Source organism: Frieseomelitta varia, unplaced genomic scaffold, assembly GCF_011392965.1.
Source record: "Frieseomelitta varia isolate USP_RPSP 00005682 unplaced genomic scaffold, Fvar_1.2 scaffold_544, whole genome shotgun sequence".
NCBI classification, from domain to species: Eukaryota; Metazoa; Arthropoda; class Insecta; order Hymenoptera; family Apidae; genus Frieseomelitta; species Frieseomelitta varia.
Window position 1 is genome coordinate 289,191 of NW_025110306.1, and position 24,513 is coordinate 313,703.

A 24,513-nucleotide genomic window follows, 5' to 3' on the forward strand; every position below is an offset into this window, starting at 1 on the left:
CTGGTTTTTTAGCGTACTCTACGCTTAAACAACGGTGAATTGGAGAACTATGTCAAACAAAACAATACAAGGTAGTTGAGGAAAATTATCTGTTACAGTGTTGTCAATTGTATATATTGTGTTATACCAGGTACAAACGAGGTATAAACATACATATATATATACACCTTCAAACGCAAACGAAGTGTTTTCCACAGATTGACAGAAAAATATTCACGACATAATGTGGGATGGAGCAATCATTATGCCTCAAACTGTCCACATACGAATCATAGAAATCAATCCTATTATTCTAGATTTTTTTTTGTACAATCAACAATTCCTCTCCATGTAATGTGTCACAAATGTCAGGGTAATCACTATGCCTCTAACTATCGAAATAACACAAATTTTCGAGACACTTACATAGCGTAAAACGATAACGAATTAACAATCGAACTCGAATTTTCAACAGGAACAAAAATTTCTTATAGACACTGGCACCACAATCAACTTATCAAAAAAAAGACGCTGTTTTGAAATGAACTGTGCTGCTGAAGCTGTTTTTTTGTCGAACCGTATAATACAGAAGTTAGAAGTATATCCGACAATCTATATAAAATCTCGTTAAATGCAATATACAAGGAAGAGTATTTTGACATAGTTCCAAATAATTTCCCTATACCTTTCGATGGATTAGTAGGCTTCTCTATACCTTTTTCAACAACACACTAAGATCATTATAGAAGACAAAAACGTTATATTACATACGAAACATCAACCACAAGAAACATACATTAATGAAACAAAAAAACGTTTAAATTTATTAAAAGAAAACATTCGTTGGATCATATTAACGAAAAAGATAAAAGTGAAATTTGGAATATAATAAAAACATATAAAGATATCTTTCATTTATCCGGTAACGAATTGCTTCAAACTACATTTCCATAGAAACTATTGATAACTTGCTCATAAGTACAGAAAATTATAGATATTCTGAATCACATAAGAACAAAGTCGATAAACAAACTAACGAAATGTTAGATAAAGGAATTATCGAAGAGAGTAACTCATCGTACAATTCTCCCTTATGGGTTATACCAAAGATGCATCCGGTACGCGTGATAGTTGACTTCAGAAAGTTAAACGATGAAACACTTCATGATGATTACTCTTTACCAAACATTAACGATATTTTAGATTAGACGACAGTTAGGTAATTGTCGATATTTCTCAGCCTTTTCTAGCTTCGGGTTTCCATCAGATTAGCATAGATGACAAAATTTTATTTTATTTTGTTCTCTTGTTCAAATAAATAGTTCTGTGAAACTAAAGTATAATTCTTAATTATCACCGGATTCAATTCAATAAATAATTTTCGATGCCGAAACAGCAACACTGTCCATATTTTTTGATTTGAATTTCTATCACCAATAGTGCAATATTTGCCTAAGTCGATATGACAGGATGTGACACGAAAATGGTAAGAAGGTCTAGTGATAATCGTCTATGATATCGACTATCGTTAAGGAAGCGATTTAAAATTGATTTTCAGTCTGTTCATTAAAAGACCGGCGCACAAAGTCCCTAGGAAGTTATAGTGTTGTTCACCTGTCACTCCATCTACAGTTATCCTCGTTCTTAAGTTCTTAAAACGTAAAACTGGGCAAGCACGATTTTGTCAATCGTATCATATACCGATTATTAGCTCTATGAAAATGTGGTAAGCTGTTTAATTTAAAGTACCGCTAGTTACATTCCTCGATATAGTTTGTTTACAAACACCATGGTAACATAACCTCAATTCTCAATCATACTTAACCTATTAACTACGTATTATGTATGAATACATTCGGTATGTCAATATGATGTATCAATTTTCGTTTTAAAGATGCACTCGTCAGGAAATGGCACGATGGTCGACTGTATTATCAGGGGTATTCCTGGCCCTTACGATGATATTGTCTCTTGGCAAACTTCTGATGCTTGCCACCGGAAATGGAAACAACGGGGATCTCACCGAAGCAGATCAATGGCTTGCCGAAATTGGATTGAAACAATACCGATCACTTTTCAAAACAAAAGGTCAGAATTCTTTTAATTACATTTCCAGTTCGATTATTTTATAACTCTCATATTATGTATTACATGACAGATGACATTCATTAGATGATCTATAAACAAAAGGAGTTTTTAGTTTTCAAACTATGATTACAATTGTCATTTTACGATTACGTAAATAACCCTGGGTTAAAAATTATGTTTATGGATTTAAAGTAAATCAAATCAAACGGTGTTGAACACAATAATCGATGAAATTATAATACATTGTCATTCATTTTCTTTGGCAAATCCTTAGACCCAATTCTTTAAATCCATACAGTAGTTTCATTCTCGTAGAAATTCATTGTTTGATATATATATATAGTCAGTTTCCTTTACATATTTATCAATTGTTCGTAAATTGAGTCAAATTTTCGAAGTATATTAATTGTATAATAATGAACATAGAGAGCCTTCGCTCGTACAAACGTTATTCATTAGGAATGAAATTATGCTTCAAAATTCATCAATTCTTTCGCTCCAAAGAACATATGTATATATACATGTATATATATTTATATACGTACTTGAACAGTATTCAGTCCTCACGAAGAACATATACATATGTGTATACATGTTCGAAAAATGTATGCTTACAGCGGACGTATATATATACGTATATATAAATATGTAAATTATTAAGAAAGTTATAAAATAATCAATGATAATTTAATTTTAATAAATGAAAGATAATACAATTGTTATATATTGTGTATATATTGTGTACCGTACGCAATATATTATATAGAGCGTACATAAAAGTTGGAGAAAAACGTTGGCAGCACATAGTACTTATCATAACAAGTAAAAAAAGTCTTCGTAAGAATAATAGATTCTATTCTGTATTTATCTAGAATCTATTGAAAGAAAAACAAATGCAGTCCTAATAGTATATAAATAAATATGTGATATGTATGATTCTTTAATATTACATACAATGTTTACGTTTCAATATTACATTCTTCAGCTATAAAATTCCGAAATTGCAGATAAATGAATTGACACAATGAATCGAAAATTACTGTCAAGAAGTAAGAGAAATACCGGAGATGTTTCAACGTGTGTATATGAATGCTTCTATGAGAAAACGTGCCGAAGTGTGTGTTGAAATAAACAGAAGGTATATTAAAAATATTCCGTATAGGAAATGCTATTGAAAAAACACCTCGTAACGCCGAAATGAATAGATTATGTTTAAGACTTTTTTGCTTGTTTAATGAATACTACGTGCTACGAAAGTTTTTTCACCAACTTTTTTATACACTACAAAAATCTAATGGATGCGCAAAAGAATATAAGTTAAAATAGTTGGTTTTGCAGAAAAATACATAATATTTAAATTTAAAACGCAGTGTAGAATCAGATATCAAATTTTATACGTGACAATTAATAATATATGTTCAGTCCTATAATTATAAAATATATATCATTTTTTCAAAAATTGTGACATATTATTTTGATTAAAATAATGTACTGTTTTGTCCGCGTTGCAAAGATTTATTCTGTATGTTAGAATCGACCTATCGATTCATTAATAACACATTCCGTTCATATCGGTTCCGGTCACATTTTATTACATCTCAAACAGTAATTTAAATTTTATGCATAATTTATTTTAAATTCTACGCGCGATCAATGAATAATTAATTACGAATGTTCTTTCTTAACTACGTAATCTACAAACTAAATGTTCATAAACGTCCGTCAGATGAAAAATAAGAAAATTTCTTAGATAAAATATTATTGACAAAGAATGTTTATATATACATATATATGTTGATGAATTATTGGTATGTGTTCAACTTCAGCTTTTTCATCTTACTTAGCTCGTTTCTCCGCTTGTCCTTTTTATCAGATTCGGAAGCTGTAGCGAGACAAACTGATAAATCTGCGTCAATGTTCAAACTTTTATCGTTTTGGCCCTGGTTGGTGCCAAAGATATTAGCGCTTGCGCGCACTTCCCTTCGATGCTAGGCTTTTGTACCTCTTTATTGGTGGAACGAACGAATAGATACGAAGTTCTCAGCTGCGGCAATGTCACTGCGCGCTATTTGTACTTTGGGTCAACGAGGTGGGGATGTTGTTCTTGTTCTCATCCCTTCGAAAGTAAACTTTTTCGTATATATATGACCATTTTTATTTTTTTCCAAACTGTATGTTCCCACTGATCCGGAAGCCATCGTCGATCAGTAAATGGCAAAATTCTAACGTCCAAATACTTATAATTGATATAATAATAAATGTCATGACGTTAAACACTTCATCTTAAATGAAACTTGCTGCCATCCAAATAATTTGTTCAATTAAATTAATGACACTTCTCTGTTGATTCGTCATATAATACATACAAATTTAACCCTTAGAGTACTGACTACTTCCGGCAGAAGTCATTCGTGTGGACGGCGATTGCGATCGCTGGGGATGGAATACTTTTTTTGCTAACGTGAACTATGTTGACTGAATACGCAAGGCGCAGTTAAGTTATAATCCCGGTACGCCAAATTAAATAATACAAGGAAGTTATTTTCGAAAATTAATTATTTTATTAAAAACATTAAAATGTAAAATATATTTTAACTTGAAATTATATTAAAGAATCTAAATATTTGAATTTGATATATATAATAAATTATACACTGCATTGATATGCTATGTCATTGCAACAATCACAACTTCTGCAAGACTCTTTGCGAAAAAAAAAGACTAATAGAAACAGTCATCTGTTTTGTTGCTAAGGAATACACATATATTCATCTTATATAAAAATGATTATAATTATACTTCGTTTGAAAATGAAAAAATTGATAAACGTATATATGCGCCCATAATCCATGCTGATGACTTTTGCCAACGCATATATGCGCCCACAGCACTCAAAGGGTTAACAGCTGTACTGATCTTTTACACATTAAATTTTGTGCTCATTTGATCATTTTAAACTTTAACCGCGAGGAGATATTTTAAGAACACTTTAAATGCCGAATTCTGTTGACACAGCAGAAAGCATGATTGACTTGTCCAGAGTAAAAATGCGATTTCGTTCAATTAGTAAATAGATGGTCCTCTCTCCTCATTTCCTCCTCCGATAGTTGCTTCACTCGCTTCGGATTCCTCATCGATCATAGATCATCCGAAAGTAAATGATTTTCAAGAGCGTCCAGTATGGACAAGAGCACTTCTTTATGCTTACGTATTACAACAAATGGACTGTAATTTTTAGAAAAATTCAGGGTATGCAATATCCAAAATCTAATGATAAATTCGAATCTCATCAATTCTTTCGAAAAAAAATTCTTTCTTTAAAAAAGCCGAGGTAATCGATGTTTTTTCGAGTCAATGGATCGTTGTACTTATGCTTCGATGAAATTTACAATGGATTCACGTGTCCAACTCCATTCCAATTTCCAATTTTTCTCAAATGCTTATTTCCTAGTAGTATAATTCTCGAAACATTCGAGACTGTGATTTTACAATTGCTAAAGCTGATTGTGGTCCCTGTAAGTGGTAGGATGGGAAAGTCAATGGCAAAAGTAAAAGTAAGACGGACGACTTGGTGATGCTGTCGGTAGAAGAATGGAGAAACGTGAAGGACAGGAAGACGATCGGCTTGTTTGGCGTGGTCGGAACCTGGTGGGAGTACCGAACGGGTGGCAGAGGGTGGCTCTGGCAGCGTAATCGTATCGCATGCAGTCGTCTAGCGTGAGTCCGCGCGGGCGGGTCGTCAGGTCACATCTCGCTCTCGAGATACTGCCGGGCATCGAGACTACTCGCTCGACCAAAGCTTCCTCCAGCACCTTCGAAAATTCTCGCGGACTCGTTTAATCGCGAATCAAACGACGTGAGCATTATGCGCGCTGCCAAAGGGCGCGTACGCATGAATCACCATACAAACGGAGCACTTGTGAACGGTGAAACCGTAAACGAGCCTCGGATGTTCGCGCGTTCATCGAGCCTTTGACACACTGGCCCGTTTGATCCTTAGTAGACGCGTTGAGTCGGTCGTAGAAATCCTCGCGTTTATCACCCCTTGACCACTTTAGCCGTTCCTTTACCTCCCACTCTCCTTTCGCCCTCCTCCCTCGTCGCACCCCCGTCTGTACTCTGACTTGGAGGCGTACATTAAACATTAAACCTTAAACACACCGTACATTAGACTTCCGCTAAGCCACTTTTCGCTCTCTGTCGATGCTTGACCCTTCTCCCATAATTTCTCTCAGCCTCGTAGACAGCAAGTAGCAAATTCATAATTAATATCGTAAACAAGTGCGAAAACGACACTCCTGTTGCGAAAAGGGTACGATTTCGTTTGTGCCCCGAGAACTACATTTTCGAAGCCGATCTAATTGCACACACTGCTTCCTCCTTTTTGCTAGCGTCGCGATTTTTCGTTGCGAGCTTCGAGCTGCCACGAAACCAACTCTCCAGCGGGAAAACAGTCTTCAGGTGACGAGACAGAAAGTTCGATTCGAATCCGTAAGTGCACTTCTTCTTCTCATTCCGATGATATTCGTTTTGCCATTCGACAATACGACAAATGTCAAAGGCACTAGAGTTATCATTTTACTTTATGCCACGATTATTGCTATATGTCGATATTTAAATTATTAATCATTTTCTAATCACTTTCTCATCTCAGTCTCATTTTTCATCTCTGTTTGCGCTACTTAACGAACTGCTCGATCCTAATTGCATGTGTAATTGCAAATTAAGTTAACCACTTTTCCTTGATTAAAGGCATTAGTTTCGATCGCAGTCGTCGACATTTGCTTAAGGTTTAACGTAATTTTCTTAAAACAGAGATTGTTGCGTTTCACGGAAGATTAAACGAACTTACTATATTCTTTGACAGAAAGGCAACACGGTCCAAGGACTCGTCTTGAGAGAAGCTTTTCACGCTTTTTTAAAACTCTCGTTTGATCGCGTAGGTGTTACGAGCCATTTGAAAACTTTGCTACTCGAGACCACAAGAGGTCACGAGATGCCTCCTATCACAAAAGACATTGACGTCACTTGCAATCTTGAAAGTTTGCACGCCACGTCGTCACACTATCCGGACATTCCGAAAGTCACAGATCGCCTAGAGCATAGCGAACGCGTCCTGCATTGCGACACTTTGAACTAGTGTTATGCCAGTTTCCCTATGAACATTCAAGCCGAGAAGAATTTCACCGATAATGCGTTTTATCGGTTCGACGTCGACGCCAATACCTTCCGCTGAATTCTTGAAATTCGAACGAAACTAGCGCGAAGGAAATTGAATTCTCAAGTCTCTGACAAGCTCCCTTCTTTTCCCTTATACGCGATACGATCTTTTATACCTATACAGTCGAGAAAATGGAATATCGTTAAATACGATATTGTAGAAAATTTCGAAACGTTGCAGTCACTGATTACTCGTTGCACCGCCAGAATCGACGGCGGATGGCTCTGACGTCGAGAAATGATCTTCTAACCGGCGGTTCTTTTCACTCTCCACGGTGTAATTTATCATAGACCACTTTCCGCAGCTGTATTGTTCGAAAGTAATGAATCGGGACGAAAATTTCGGACGTCCGCGGCATAAATCATCAGCCGCTTTTATGAATATACGATGCGAGATTTTGTAAATTTCTTTGTAAATTGAATCTACGGTCACGTAAAATAATAAGGATACACAAAATGATGGATCGAATCGGTCGATTGGCAAATTGATCGAGTTTCATCGGTCGGCTGGCAAAATTAGTAAAAACGTGTGTTAATGTAGGAATATTGATCGCGCGCGAAATCGATGTCGTTGTCGCGTGCAAGTATCTACATTGCACACAAACAAACGTCGATGAGAAAAGTATCGATCCTTTTGGCTAACCTTAACCTTTCGACGTTTCTCCGCGAAAAGAAATTTCCCACAAGAATATTTTTAAAAAGATCAAATTGGTTTGCCCATTAGAGTTGGGCATTAATCGATTAAATTTTTAGTTTGATCGATTGATTAATGCTTAGGACTTAATCGTTAGAAAGTCGGCTAATCGTCGTTTAATCGATTAATAATGTTAATCGTCAATTATTAATTAGTTTGGTTATAATTTCATTTAAAGTAAAATATTTTGAAATCGTAATAAAGTGTCAACGCTTAAGTTATTAGTTTAACGCGATAAAACATATTAATAATAAAATAATAGATATATTTCTGGTTTATACTGTCGAGAGTATGTTTTATTTTCAACTTCAAAATTTACTAAATAAACAAGCAACAATGAAAAACTTTATTTCGCATTATGCATTAATATTATTTTATTGTTCATATTGCATTTATAGATGCTTCATCATATCTCTACACAAGAAGATATAGAAAATGCTAATTTCATTATAAAAAGAATTTCAGCAGTTAATCGTTAACGAAGCATTCAACTGGCGATTAAAATTGAAAGGAACTTAATCGTTAATAACAGTTAATGATTAAAATAAGAATTTAATCGTTATTTATGATTATCAACAAAAACTCGAATACAATCGTTAATTGAGATTAAAGATTATTAGAAAAATGTAATCGTTAATCGTTGATTGATTTTTTACCCAACTCTACTGTAATGTAGAAAAAAAAACAAAAAAAAACGAGAAATCAAGATCACGTAACTACGTCTCATGTTTTAAATACCTATCTAGATTTTTACCGCATAATCGCGCGCGTAAAAAAAAAAAAGAGTATTAGTAATACGAATTAACATAACAGTATTTCTACATTTTTAAATTATTGTAATATAAAATATAATTCAAATGAATCTTTTTAATTTAATCTTACGTATATAGTTGATACATATTGATGAAAAGAATAGTTAATATTTATGATAATTATAATAGGGAGCGGAAGACTCTGCGGAATGACCTTGTTGAAATTTTAGTCCGATTATAATCTTTCTAATTACATTGAAAAGGTTTATACAGATTTTATAAAACATCAGTTATTTATTAAAAATGAAAACAAGATTTATTAAACTTTTAATGCAATTGCACTAAGTGTCCGATTATTTATGCACGAGGCTGTAAGGTTACATAAAATTGAAACGATCAGAAACCATTCCGCTAAACTTGATTGCGCACTACAGAGAATTGTAAATGAAATGTAAATTAGGAATGGGAATATGATGAAATGTACAAGCAAACATATCGCTCGATAAAAACTCGCATAAATGAATCACAAGGATTTATATTGCATGCATGCTCACCTCTTTTTGTTTAAGTAAGTGAAATATTGCTTTTAATTAAAAATTTATATTTTTAATAGCATGCACTATATATTTTTCGGAGCACTGAATTTCATGAAACATACCTCGTGGAGAAAGTTCCTGCGAGGAGAATTATTTCTTGCTTTGATGAATCATGTAAATGTAAACCAACCGTACAATAAATTAGCGCTACTTTAGCAGTGTTATTTTTTGTCTCCCATGTAACAAGCAAATTTGGGACATTAATTTATGTTTTACCGTGACACAAAGAATTAATCAGCACGCGAATAAACCGACGAATTGTGTTTCTTTGTTATTTCGTCGATTTTATCTTTTAAATTAATTCTTTAGTCATTACTTATGCCATTCACGTCATTACTTATGCTGAAAAAAGAAGTGTTTATGTAGATGCACGGTTGCCTCTAGGGAAACAATCGCTCATTGGTATATACATATACATATATACTCTCGCGGGAGAATATTCACGATTCCGCATCCTTTCATCTGAGTTCTCTTACAAGGCTAAGGTTCTCGGAAAACGTTCCTTTCAACGAAACTTATTGCTCAGACCTTACGTTTAAGAAAAAAAAGCAAAAGCACGTAAAGAGAGCTCGTAATTACAAACAGAATCGCGCTACTGTTCAACTAACGGGGGCGCAGTGTAAGGATTTCATTAACGTGGTAGGATACCAAGGTATAAACGATATTAGATAAAACTGGTATCATCAATATCTGTTCGATGCCCGTGGTATCGCTTTCGAAATATTCTGAAATAAGAGAAGAAGGAGGAGGACGAGGCGAAATTCACAAGTTAACAAATTAAACAGATTGAAACGAAATCTCCTCCTTGCTCCTCAGCGACTCCAGAGAACCGTGTACATATATATCGCGTCCGCGGTTAACGTTAGACACAAAAGCGTGCAATAGCAAACGTTGGAATCGATCTGTCCTACCTTTATAATACTGACAACCCTCTCGTGCATAATCATGAGAATGTATGACATACGTATGCCCTGGTTTTCCCTGCCCACCACCGCCGCCTCCTACCGCTGCTCCAACCCCACTGCCACCCTCTCTTACTACCGAAAGGATCGTTAGCACGAAGTAATGCCAGTGAAGGATATCCGTTCGAAAAGGTCAAGAGTCCACGCGAGCTTGCCGTGTGCTACGCGGTTGATTCTTTTATTGCACCGTACTACATTTTCTTTTTTCTTCTTCTTCTTCTTCTTCTTCTTCTTCTTCTTCTTTTCCTTTCCCACGTGTATTTCTCGCCTCGGCCACAGCCTCCGGGAAGAAAGAGGAAGACGAAGAGATACGTGAGAAACGTACCACATCCTTCTTGCACCTTTAAAACGTTGCTGCTCGAGGGCTTTGATGGCCTCGCTTAATGGAACACTTATCCCTCGAAGTTCTATAATGTTCTGCGGATGAAACAGTCTGTAAACGTTTTTTCTTTTCTTTTCTTTTCTTTTCTTTTCTTTTTTCTCCTCTTTTTTGTTTGAAAGGAAAGGAGAGGAGAAGGAAGAGAGTTTAAATCTTGGTAATTGTCATAAACTCGATTGAACCGGTTGACGCGCTTTTGTTGCCCACTCTCCGATAGCCAATGTAATCTCGAAGCTTCGTGTTATTGCATCGGCTATTGCATCATTTTACGCGGAAAAAAAAAGCCGATGTATTTCGGGCGCGCATCGCGATTGAATTTCGATTCAACGAAAATGGAAGAAAGCGAGAGACACACGTGCATAAAAAATCGATAATCGTCTCGTTTCGACTCGGAGTATTTCTCGAGGAACGATCACTTGAACCCGGCGTTTCGTCCTTTTTACGATCATTTATCGATAGCAATTGGCGCGGTGCATGTTGGTTGCCGATAAATTGTGCAAGGGAAACGAGATGAACGCGGGGAACACGGGTACGATAACCCCAGTTTGACCTCGGGTGGACTCTTGACCTGCTTTCGGAATCGTTTAATTCATAGTAACGTTTCGTTGTCGTTGATTAAATCGCAGCTGCTGCTACTGCCCTATCGATCCAGCGTTGTTTAATTGGCATCGTTAATCGACCGGCTTGAAAGCACACAGAGATAGCGAGGAATCCGCCGAAACTGCTATCAATCTCTTTATTTGAATCGAGTTCCACGGATCTGGGTCAACGCCGGCAAATGCATACACTCCGCATCGAAATATCTCGCGGAGTTTGGCCCTTTCCCCCGCCCTCCCCTCTTCGCTGTTTCGATTGCTCCGCACACGACCGGACGAGCTTAATCCTTGAACTTGGTGACACGAAATCTTTTCAAAGTCGATCCACGCGAAAGCAGCGCTAAGTCGAATTCTCCGTATCTCCCTTTGAATATTCATGACCACGCTCGGAAACGGAGCTTTTCCTTATCATTTCATTTTACGTTAGCAAGCAGATATCCCAACGGTCTATCATTTTTCTTCTCTATACCCTCCACTCTTTCTTTCTATGTGCGAACAGTTTCGTAAAAACTTCCCGTACTTTACTTCCCGTAAAAAAACTACCTGTACCTTTCGCCCGACTGGCAATTGAAATTAATTGCGTATTATTAGCAAAGCACGATGCAAACCGGTGGTTTTACCTGTGCAGGAATGATTAATGCTTTTCCAACGTTCACCTCTTGGTACAAGCCCTCCATTATTCCTGCCGTTCTACGCGTAATTGTTTTAGTTGTGAAAAATCACTACGTGTTTGTACATCGGGTGGAATGTTAATCCTTGACAAACCTGTCACGTTCTGCGCAATTGGCAATAGCTGTCCGTCTTTCAATTATCGCAATCACATTGTACACTTCGCCGCTGACATGGCGATAATAGAGGACAGAGCGTTTCATTGTTCGTCCGCACAATGCATCGGTTTAGATTTATTGCGCGCTTTTCACGAGAGACAGGAACCCCGAGTAGATTTCGAGTCGCGCGAATTATTAAAGTTTCCCAAACGTGAAGCCGAGTATGGGTATGGTGATAAAACGCTGGTATAATAATGTTTCGAGAAGATGACCTCGTGACGAGCGAGCGATGCGACGGTGAACGAAAGAATGCTTCGTAGTCGGTAAAAGTCGAGGAGCCAGGAACACCGTGGAGGAATTATGCCGGACAAAAATCGAGGCTGCCGAGATGGACAACGCGACAAAGATTTCTTTGCCGACGAGATATCGTCCATCGGTATGTCGTTACGACCCAGCGGTAGCGCTTCTTCTGGTAAGTAAAGCCTCTCCTCGAAAATCACCTTCAGACCCCGGTGTAGACGAGCGATTGCGATAGATCGTCATTGGAAGAACAGAAATATAAAATTCTCTTATCTTTCTTTCAGCGAGACAAAAGAACTTTATTCCTCTGTCCTTCTAACGACAGGTTGCCGCCGCTCCGACTGTTTGCCGCAACCGCTGGTTTGCACCGGATCTTAATTCCGCACTGTCTGGTTAATCTTCATGAAATAAGTATTCCTTGCTTGTACGAATGAAGGCTCGAGTTCACACTTCTTCTATTTTTCTTTCTTTTTTTTTTTTTTCTTTTCTTAATATTCAAGCTTTACGCAACGTAACGTTACACAATTGTTCTTTTACAATTGAAATCAACTCGCGTTCGTAATTCAACTCATTAACTGGAGACTTTACAATTTATTTCAATCATCGATAGGAATTATAATTATTGTATAGTTATTTTTAAACGTCGGACTTTGCTTGACGGATGTAAAGGAGTAGTTTCTTGATCACGTTTCCATTAGTGATCGAACGAAATGCCTGTGCCTCCGTGATTATACAATTCGTCAAACGATCCCTCTCACTAGCACAGTCCACGGTCAAAGGATACGATTCCGCAGTGCTCAGGCCTGTACGAAGCTGATTGAATAAATTTAGAATAACGCATTCTTTCATCAGGACTTCTGATTTGGCCACGTTCGCGTCGCCGATGGCGCAGAGCCAAAGCAGCTTATCCAACCACGCTTGCTTCTCGTTCTCCTCGGTTTTGTAGCTTACCCCGTGGTCTCGCATCCATAGAGTCAGCTGTAATTTCCGAATCAATACATAAACCGAATTCAGCAACATTCGCTTCGCGACAATGCAATCTGTATCCGTGGAATAACCGAATAGAATTTCTGAATTCTTTGAACGCGCGTTACGTCAACGTGGCGCATCTTACCTTTCCTCGACATTTGAAAGTCAGAGGGTTCCCGAAGAAATATAGTTTATCGATACCGCCCGGCAATGCCAGCGGATCCAAACACATCAGGCGATTCTCCCTGATGTCAAATCGTTTCAGCAGCGGCAGTCTCTCAAAAACTGCCGGCTCGATTTTCTCGATTTGATTGAACGACAGGTCCAACTGTTCCAAGTACACCAGATCCTTGAACCACGGTTCCTTCACTTGTGTAATGTTGTTGCTGGGGAGACTGAGTTTCTTTAAACTAGATAGGGCGTCGAACGCATCCGCATGAATGTGGTGTACATGGCAATTGTATATGTTCAGCGAGTGCAAATGTCTTGCATATTTGGCAAAGGCACGTTGCGTGATGTACCGCAAGTTCGAGTTGAAGACCAATAAAGCAGATATGTCCGTCGTTTGATTGGAAATTGTTTGCAGAGTGACGTTCGAGCATTGTAAACGATCGGCTGGCCCTGCGTGCAATGATATCGTTACATTTAGCAATTTTCATAATCGTGAAATTTGCGTTCCTCTATCTCCTCCTTGAATAAAAGACACACTCAAGAAGAAGATAAGGATTTGTTCGTGTTCTAATTTTTCCAAGCCCGCCATCGGGTCAATCGAAAATTTAACGCGGTCGAAGTGAAAGAGTTTGCCTCACCTCCTTCATGCTTGCCCACGGTGCATATCGCAAGCACGAATCCGATACACTTGAGAATGCACAACAGAATAACGGAGAACGACGTACGGCGCATTTTAATATGGTTAACAACACAGTTCGACAGTTTTACGACTGATGACGACGCAATGAAAACGGATAGACGAAGGAATCAACTTGTCATCGCGTTTCGACTTATCAGGTCTTGCTTCCTGTCGTTCTCCACGATACTCGGTGCTATCGCTGAATTCCTATGGATCTCTAATTAAAAAAAAAAAAAATAGCTATCTCTGTTCGTCTAATAGGCGGTTTCCCGATGTAACTCGATGCAACGAATTCCTGACAATTCTTTTTCTCCTTTTTTTCCCCAGTGAATGTCAGCGTCGAAGAAGAAAAAGAAAACGATTCAAATGTTACAGGTATCTCATCCCTTGCGAGCTGCGGCGAAGTGGACGCGTTACCGCAACTGCCAGCGCAAGACGAGGAACGATTGCAACGCGCTGCACGTTTGTTGCAACAAAGGCTCGTTTTACGCCAATGGTTGACGGACCATGGCTTGCACAGTCATTACCAAAAGTGAGCAGAATTTCAGCTTGCATGATTCTGTTGATTTCTTTTGAAAAACAATCGAAAACTGTTATTTGCATTGCGACTTTCCGCGAGAAAAAAAAAAAAGTCGAAGTAGACGTACTTTCGTGTCGTCAGGTTAATGCAGATGGAGGTGATGTCTCTGGAGGACGTGTATTGGGTAGAGGATAATGCGGCACGAGCAGCTCTTGGCAAGGATCTACCGCGATGGACCCAGGCCAGGCAGATGCTGCCTACCTCAAAGGAGGATTTAGAAACCCTCAAGGCTGATTTGTGGAGCGCTGTTGTAAAAAATAGCCAACATCAAGACGCTTGGACATGGGGTATAATTTCCTCCCCTTTGTTTTTCATAAATAGTTCGGCTGCATAACGCGAATGCGAATTTTAGAAACTTTTAGGGAAATAACTTTCTTCCTTTCATGCCTTGCAGGTGGAATGTTGGTAGTTTCTGTGTCAGTGGCAGGGTTAGTGACACTGGCTGCTATGACACAGCCAGCTCTGGCACCAGAGGCGAAGCATTCCCTGTTGCAATATGTGACTGGAAAATATTTGTTGCCGAGCAATTGCCGAGTTCATTTTGCATGGGATGAACCGCAGCTCGTTGGAGGAACTATGACGTTTGTAGTGAAGGTACGTAATAGGGCTTGCTAAATGCATATTTAGATAAAGTAACAAACTGCTGGTAGTGAAACTTGTTAAAAAATTTTGTTATTATTGAACAATAACTTCAAACTTTATAGTTTTATCAACGTAATGGCCAACCGTATCCAATTTGTGACAAAGACAATTTAATCGTTGAAGTCACAGAAGGTACACGAAGAGTAGCTACCCTGATAGAATTGGGAGGCACCGACCCCTTAGCTGCGAATATTGCAGTTGTGAAGTTTACTGTCCGCCATGCTGGACAATATCGAATAGCCGTACTTATTGGTTCGTGTCACGTTTACGGTAGTCCGTTTCTTAAAAATTTTCTTCCCGGTATGTTCACGCGATAAACGTATTAAACGTATTTACATTTACTTTTGCGAGGAAGAACTGTGCGCTATTATAGAGTCGCGTTTGATTTGATTTTTAGGTCCACCGGATCCAAATAAGACCATCTTTGTGCGGCAAAGTTCGACAGTAGTTTGTACAGCCGGAGTTGCACACTCTATGACAATAGAACCTCGAGACGAATATGATAATCTGTGCATATTTGGACCCGGGGATAAGCCTACAGAAGGTTACCAAGTTAATATTACTCAGGCAAGTTTAATACCGTTATGATCGAAGGATACTTACGTTATTGCAGTTGACTTCATTATCTGTTGTTTTAATTACAGATTGGTAGTTCGGTAGATAAGTCGGCCATTGTGAATTGTAACATACAACTTGAGTACGACTCTCCGAATCAAAGGATTCGTTTAAAAGTCAGTTTCCCGAAGGGTAACTGTTATCACGCGACGGTTAGTTTAGGAGGGCTACAGCTACACAACGGTGACTTCGACATCATTGTACTCGAGAGTACGTAAGATACTTTTTGAAATCATATTGTTAATGAAGTTTTATTTTTTACAGTGTTTATATTTGTTAGCGTAGGTGATGTTGCTAGAATGGTACACAATAACGTGGCCTCGAAGGATCCCAATATTTGTTATGCCGCAAAACTTTTGGGGATGCAAGGCGAGAAATTCTCGAAGCCGAAAAAAGTTGTCTGTTTCATTTCGCCTAAGCAGCTTACTATTAAAGAATACTTGCTAAGAATTATTCCGAAAAGGCTTGTTACATTTAGACTTTGTCCGTCAACTAAAGTAAGCAAAAATTCACATGAAAGAAACATTAGTTTTTTTATACAGATTATATGTATTATTTAGTATTACATTGAACATGTACAATTATATGTATAAATGTATTATTTTTCAGTTCCATTTTGATTGTTCAAATAATCAATACGAAGGCTACGATTCTTTTTCTATCGACGATGGATGCCAGCCACCCGTTGAATTAATTTCTTTATATCGAGATATAATAGCCGCTACATTTACGTTGTTTCTGTTGAAGAACATAGGAGGAAGTGAAACTTTTGCTGACAAACAAGACTTCTTTTATCACGAAGTACGAAAGCACCATCAAAAACATTATCACGAAAAGCTTTCGATGAAAGTTCAACGAGACAAATTGCTAGAATCGGTAAGTGTTAATTAATTAATATGTTAATTAATATAAATATTAATTAATATAATTTAACTTCACTCAAATTTATCACGATTTTTTCCCTTAAGTCTATGAAAGCTACCAAAGGATTTTCTGTAAGTGACTGGTGCAGAAATTTTGAAATAAGCTTTCAAGGTGAACAAGGTACGTTTCATCTGTAAAAATATTTGTATTTATTTAAAAATAAATAATATTTAATGGTAACATTTGGTATTTGATTTCAGGCGTCGATTGGGGTGGTGTTCGACGGGAATGGTTCGAGTTAATTTGTGCATCACTGTTCGATTCAGGAAATGGCTTATTTGCATCCTTTGGAGAATCACAACAAGCACTAGTTCATCCTAACAGTAAACGGCCTTCGCATCTCAAATTAAAACATTACGAGTTTGCTGGAAGAATCGTGGGCAAATGCCTATACGAATCCGCTCTTGGTGGTTCCTATCGACAGTTAGTACGTGCAAGATTTACAAGATCATTTCTTGCGCAAATCATAGGCCTCAGAGTGCATTATAAGGTATAATTGCTTATTATCAACCTATTATATCAAAATAGAATTGTAACAACCTATTTATGTTTTTATGTTCCGTATAGTATTTCGAGCAGGATGATCCAGACTTATATCTGAGCAAGATAAAGTATATTCTAGAAAATGATGTTGAAGAAATGGAACTTTATTTTGTTGAAGAAGAATATGATAAAGATGGTCAATTACTAAAAGTCAGATTATAATCGTTTATTATGATATCGCTTTTTTGCTGCAATAATGATATAATTTGAAATTTGAGTTATTGATACAGAAAAATGTTATTGGTTGTACTTTTTATTGATAGAGTTTTATATATTTTATATGTGTTAATATTATTATAAGAACTTGTGTGACACTGCAACAAAAACGTCAATATTCAAACTCGTTTTTCTTAAAATGTAATTTTTGAGTTTTATCATTACTGCAACAAATGAACAATATGTTTATATCATTCGCTCTAAATATATTTATTGTAGGTAGCTGAATTAATACCTGGAGGCAGTAAGATTCGTGTAACGAACGAAACGAAATTGCGTTATTTGGACGCGCTTGCGCAACACAGACTCGCTAGTTCTATACGAAACGAAGTGGAACATTTTCTAAGGGGGTTGAACGAACTCATTCCCGATAATCTTTTGGGGATTTTTGATGAGAACGAACTTGAAGTATATAAATATCTTTTAATCCTATCTTTAAATTAATATTTATTTTTCCATTCAAATTAATATTTATTTTACATTCATATTTATTATAGCTATTATTATGTGGAACTGGTGAATACAGTGTCGCAGATCTACGTGCGCACCATATAGCGAACGGAAGTTCTCCAGAATTTCTTCGAGTTCTTGATTGGTTTTGGACTGCAGTTAGCAACTTCACGCAGGAAGAGATGGCCCGGTTATTACAATTTACTACAGGTTGTTCGCAATTACCACCTGGTGGATTTCAACAACTGAGTCCACGATTTCAAATTACAGCAGCACCAACTTTTGCTAACTTGCCTACAGCACATACTTGGTAGTTGAATGTTCCAACATAAATAACTTTCAAGTAATTAAACAATAGTAATTTTCAAAGAATAATAATTATTTAAATATTGTTGCAGCTTCAATCAGCTCTGCTTACCGGATTACGAATGTTACGATCACTTCGAGCGAGCTTTATTATTAGCGATTAGTGAAGGTACCGAAGGTTTCGGTATGATTTAAAGAGACTAAAATTAAGTTATTTTATTTGTTGTATTATCAACACATTCCTTACCGGCGAGTTTCCTCAATAACCGATGATACTACTTTTATACATTAACTTAATTAATAGTTTGTGCATATAACATACTTATTTAACATTCAAATTAAACGTTCTATACTTTCTGAGTCACCTTCTACAATTATTTTCATCATAGCCTTTATTAATGACGCGCACATTGCGACATCGGCTAATGAGTAGCGATCTTTCATGACGCTACATCATCAGTAAGGAATATGTTAACATAGTCAATTAAGTTTATTTTGTTTCTTGTACTATTGTTACAGTTTTATTTAAAAGTCTAGACGTAAAAAAACTACATTTACCGCATATTTTGATAAACGAAACATAGAATTTTTGAAATTATTCTTTTTGCGTTCTGCCAAATGACTATCATGAACAATCCAATATATTTCAAAACATAAACGACGATATTAATATTTTTACTGGCTTGTGGTAACGTTTTTATAAAGAGGTGATACAAAGAGCAATCTTAAAGAAACATCTATCGTTGCTCAATTTGTTGTATCAAGGTTTGTTGTAGTTTAAAATGTTGTAAATTTTATTATTCATAAAAGTAGGTACTTACACGTTCCTCAAGCCACCAGATTTGATATATTCTTCATAGTTTATCAGTATGCAATGATTCTTTTATAATTACCGATTTAGTTAAAGTTAACATACGCATTGTAAAATTTAAGAAAATCGTCAGTATCCAATCAGTATTTTCTTTTCTTTTTTTTTTACTTCGCACTAGAAACACACAATAAATAAGGAAAATAATATATTTTCTTATTACTATTTCGTTTTGTAAATTCATGTTATTTATATGCAACCAGTCAATGAATAGATTTAGATTTCATTATAGATGCAATATGACTGTAATTTTGTTAACTATTGCGTATATCTTTCATGAAATCCCTTCAACTGCACACTGTGCTTTTCTTCATTTTCATATTTCATTAAAAATTATTGAATAAGGTGGTAAATTGACGAGTACGACCGAATCCAGTTTCAAGATTGTAGGACAGCATTATTTGTTGTCACAATTAACATATGTAATAAGAAATGTTTTAGATCGACTAGCGAAAAGATAAAATTACACCTAACAACATACACTCAAGTATAGAACGATTTTGTGATAATAAGAACGAATCTTCTATTGAAATTTGTGCCGTGTCTTCACTTGCTGTGTACGAAAGCCTCAAATGATAAAGGATCTATACTATACTGGCTGAAGCCTGAAAGTATACTGAATCGATATTGTTATCAAAAAAACGAAAATCAATTTTATCTTGTACTTAAATACACAATAATGAGAAATGTGATCAGACACGTCGTATTTGTGTCACTCGTACCCTTAGATTTTACGATCTACTGTAATCTGTTTTTGAAAAAAATAATATACCATTAGCATCGCTCTATTATACATATTTATTTTATCTCCGTTAAAACGGTGAACGGTTAAAACGATATATGAGTTCAAGTATTATATAAAACATGATCAACTAGGATGAAATGTGTATATACATACGTATTTATCGATTATTTAAAAGTATTTGCCAATGTGTCGCAATGTGTCGACAAGAAGAAATCAATTTTCGTAACAAACTGAGCGATTCTGATGGTATCTTATTTTTATCGCTTTATCATGTTACACGAAAAAAAGGTGTAAAATATAGATAAAAAAAATCATACGATATCTGCGTTTATTTATTCATCCTTGAGTTTGTAGAATAATTTCCAGCGAATATAATATAATACTATATCATTAAATATTTTGAGGTATTGCTTTTCTCTTCTTGATCGAAAATACTACATATGAAGTCCATGATATTAAAAAGTATAAAGAATAAAAAAAATATATATAAATAAAAAAAAATATAATTTTAGTAATAAGAGTACCCAAAAATTTGCTATTTTGAAACTGTTCTTGCCTTCTTTGATTTCTTGACAAGTATAGATAATTCACCTTCCATAACTTGAACGTAAAATCTTCCCTTTCTCCATTCTTTTATCAAACAATCATCGTCATCACCCTTGAACTTCCACTTTTTAAACCCTTCGTTTCAAAATGAAACTCAAAATACGAGGCTGTCATCCTCAAACAACAACAACTAAAATTTCAATAATAAGCAGTCGTTACATTCTTGTAATTAACAAGTAATGATGATTTACTTACCAAGTTATCTTTAAGAAGCTGACACTGGACCCGATAATAAAGTGCGCAGTATAGCTCTTGGCGCCCGTACAACACTACCAGCTATTTGCAACATTCTACTACTCCATCCCCCTTCTTGGGATTGACGTATTAAACGTTCTTTCAGTTCATTCAATTCCGCTCTAAAAATAATCACAGACCAATTTTGAGCTAATATTTTTCACTCGTAAGTAATAAATAAAGATACTTACAATTGTGAATTGTATGCGACCTGCATGCGTTCCAGAGCTACCTCTCGATCAACTAGCTGAGCTTCTAAAGAAATCGCTCGCAAGTGTAAATTTCTCCCCGTATCTTCGCTCGATTTTAAAAGCTTTAGCAACTTGATTTTTTCATCTTCTTTAGCTTTTAACTCTCTACAGGTGCGGAGTTTATATTAAAGTGATGTGTATACTGACGAGGCTAATAATTTTACTTTGAACATCGTTCTATCTGTTCCTGTGAAGATTCAACCAGAGCAATCTGCGTAGCGAGTTTCAATTGTAAATCCTCCACGACTGACTCAGCTTTGTCTGCTCTCATTCCTCTTTCACTTGCTAACGTTTCACTGGCAGTCACCTAAAACAGTCATTACATTTCTCTAATACATATTCAACAAGCAAACACTACAAGAATCGATATGCAAGTATCCGTTGTTACGAAATTTTAAATTACTACTTTATGTAAAATAACAATATCATGATTTCTGTTTTACCCCTATACTAAATGGGAATTAATAGGTCAGGTAATATCGATCGGTTTTCTTAGTAAGGAAGGAGTATTACACGATATTGAGTCACCGATGAAGCAAAAAAGATATGACTCAACTATGAAGCACATATATCCTGTCGTGCATTGACCTACCTAACAAGTGTATCAGTTTCTTATTAGGGCTATTAAATCTCTCAGGGATCTATAAATATTGGAATAGCGAACAAAGGAAAGACTTTTTTGTTGAAAAAATAAAAGTAATGAAATTTTCGAAGTACGCAAATTTTCTCAAGGATTTTAGATAATTAAACCTGCAGCCGTTTTAAAGATTTCATTCTCTAAGTTTGAAAGGGTGAGCGAATGAGTCATTCGTTCATAGAAAACAGTAGAAATCTACATTGAACTGAGAATTCACCCCCTTGGTGGACTCGTCTCCAGCGAGCACAACAATGAGTCATCGAGCGAAATCAATTTTTATAGTGGTATGGTATGCAAGCGTTACTCGTGGTAAGCGTTACTCTTCATTATGAAATCTTGTCTATAGAGTATAATAGACTACTTAGAAATCTAGCCTTTTCCAGAAGTAGTTTCTTATCTTCTCGTAATTTCAACAGCTTTTCTCGATCCTTCGACATTTGTTCGTCGAGCGCACGAAGTTGATTTCGCGCGGTAAGCAACTCGTTTCGCACATTTTCCGATGCAACTAGCCTCTCCTCGGAAAGTTCGGTCAAACGTTTAACCTCGTCTTCCATTTTTACTGTTTCCTGCAAAAGAACGGTAACCTAGTTGTGAAAGCATGTTCGATGCTAAATTGAACATTCGTAAATCTAGAACCAGTTTCATCTACGTTGGTGTCGTCGCGATACAGTTTCTTCTTTCGCTTCACAATTAGCTGCTGGACCAATGCCAACTCTCCACTTGCCTGTATAGTATATACTAATTAATGCTAACGCTACGACGCATATTGCTGTTACATCCAAACAGAATAAATTCTCGCTTTTATATAAGCATATAAATATCATAAAAAGGTTTTAGAATAGTTAGCCATGGAAATTGTTTTTCAAGAATGTCTTCAAGTTCCAAACGAATAGAAAGTAAGAAGATCTCGTTAAAATAACAATAACAAAATAACAAGTGCAGCTATTAAACTTCTTTAGAAAATATTCTTGTGTATCAAAGAAATAACAAGAATCATGCTATCATTTCGGTAACTGTATTATTGCGTGCCCCAAAACTCGTGTCGCGAGCTCTTATGCTAGCGTCATCCCTCTAGTTAGATACACGTCATTGAACTCTCATGTTCATCGTCCACAAGATGTTAAGTGTGTATAGAGCTCTTATTCCTCGCCCGTGCAATGTTACCACGCTATGAACACGTAAACATATACTTTCTACTCTTTCTAGTTTTTCAATTAATTAATTAGTGAACCTTGTCGATCTTCGAATAAATGTTACAAAAATTACCGATTTCAAGATATTCCTTTCTTTCAGCGTTTCGTCGAACTGAATTTTGACACGATGAACATCGCCAGTCAGTTTGCTAACACGGCTATTCTCCGTGTCGAGTAGCCGTCGCAGTACAACGATTTGCAGATGCAAGTGTTCGATCCGCTGGTTCAAATCGTCGATCGTGCCACGAAGATATTGAACATCACTACGCCTACATCTCCAGGCGTTCAACATAAGTACATGACACACTAAAGTCGCTGCTTTCTTTGGATTTTGAAAGAATTGAGAATATGCTTGCTCCGATTCCGAGGTGGCAAACCCGTCCATCCATTTCCTGATACCGACGCTGATCCCCATTTCGTTGCCAATGATCTCCTTAATTTTATCATTCTCTTCGAATTTTTCTACGGTTGAACTACTGTCTGATCTGAATCACAAAATGATCATGACTCAATTTTAAGTTGTTGCAAATTTTCTACATATATATATATAAACTTTACCTAAGATCGCCATTTTCAGCATCCATTATCAAAGGTGAAAAATCAATCATGGATAAACTCTTTTTGCAACGTGATGTATCAATAACATGGTAGATCGAGCATGTTGAATTGTCCGGGCAGCTTTTCGTCGTGTTGATTGTGGTTTTATGTTTAATTGTTGCAAGATTGGCTAATCTGAAAGAAGTCCTCGGAGGACGATAATATCGATTGGGTCTCTGGCATCTTACGGGAAGTTGCGAGTATGTTAGAAATTTATGTTGCATGCATCTTGTCAGCTTTTTCTTAGCGAAGAATTGATTCGGCTCTTCCCTTGAGCTTGTTGAAACGCTCAGGGAAGACGAGCTTTTCGGAGTGATCGCAATTTCTGGCATTACTTTCGCAATTCACGAGTAAACTCTTTACAAAATTATCAATGTTGTTTATTCTTGTCATGGAGACGAAATGGGTGAATAAAGTAACAGAAAAGCATCGTCACTCTTGATAACAATGCGTATACAATAACACTGATAAAATTTTAACAGAATAAAAGATCGTATTTTCTAAAGTTTTTCTCAAAATGACATGCCCTCCCCTTCAATTTTGTATTTTTCTTAATTTACAATTTTGAATGCGTTTCCCCTATTTTTGTGTTATTTCGACTATCATAATATGATATGTATAATATGTAGTATATAACAATATAATGTAATATTTAGATTACGTCGTGTATATGCTTTGAACGCACTACTTCGTAGAACTGCATAAATTGAATACATTTGTGATAAGGGGCGATTAAAACTTATATAATATATAGATCTGATCTACAACACAATTGCAAACCACGAGCGATTTTGTTCGCGTCGAAAACTGATTTAGAAGCTTAAATTAACATAGTATTATGACTTAATAAATAATTTATGAAGATATTCTTAAAAGGTGATAATTAGGATTGAATTTTTAATTAGGAAAGAATTTTTAAATATAAACGACAATATAAATTAACTGGATAATATA

The 24,513-nt window shown here is 36.3% G+C and overlaps 2 protein-coding genes and 1 long non-coding RNA gene across 7 annotated transcripts; 2 read left to right on the top strand and 1 right to left on the bottom strand.

Moving 5' to 3' along the window:
• The first annotated feature begins 1,545 nt into the window (after positions 1-1,545).
• LOC122533632 (apoptosis-resistant E3 ubiquitin protein ligase 1) lies at positions 1,546-20,360 on the top strand. Of its 5 annotated transcripts, none has more exons than XM_043663532.1 (16): positions 1,546-1,705; positions 1,874-2,067; positions 14,528-14,684; positions 14,814-15,019; positions 15,127-15,326; positions 15,437-15,674; positions 15,772-15,941; positions 16,019-16,199; positions 16,275-16,486; positions 16,599-16,865; positions 16,958-17,033; positions 17,114-17,403; positions 17,481-17,606; positions 17,892-18,080; positions 18,170-18,432; positions 18,521-20,360. In XM_043663532.1, the coding sequence occupies exons 2-16, from the start codon at positions 1,890-1,892 to the stop codon at positions 18,621-18,623; spliced, it is 2,856 nt and encodes a 951-aa protein (XP_043519467.1). In that variant the 5' UTR covers positions 1,546-1,705; positions 1,874-1,889; the 3' UTR covers positions 18,624-20,360. The 5 variants fall into 5 exon arrangements, with proteins under 5 accessions (XP_043519467.1, XP_043519470.1, XP_043519468.1 ...); XM_043663535.1 differs by lacking the exon at positions 1,546-1,705 and adding an exon at positions 12,301-12,505 and having other exon boundaries at positions 1,932-2,067; XM_043663533.1 differs by lacking the exons at positions 1,546-1,705; positions 1,874-2,067 and adding exons at positions 5,722-6,558; positions 12,301-12,505.
• LOC122533637 lies at positions 6,566-12,113 on the top strand. The gene is made up of 2 exons (XR_006307752.1): positions 6,566-6,779; positions 6,827-12,113. It is a non-coding gene; the product is annotated as an uncharacterized LOC122533637 (long non-coding RNA).
• On the bottom strand, positions 20,356-24,491 carry LOC122533636. The gene is made up of 7 exons (XM_043663543.1): positions 23,521-24,491; positions 23,036-23,447; positions 22,144-22,335; positions 21,297-21,439; positions 21,073-21,237; positions 20,843-21,003; positions 20,356-20,777 (listed from the first exon to the last, which is right to left on the bottom strand). The coding sequence occupies exons 1-6, from the start codon at positions 23,889-23,891 to the stop codon at positions 20,853-20,855; spliced, it is 1,434 nt and encodes a 477-aa protein (XP_043519478.1). The 5' UTR covers positions 23,892-24,491; the 3' UTR covers positions 20,356-20,777; positions 20,843-20,852.
• Positions 24,492-24,513: the final 22 nt, after the last annotated feature.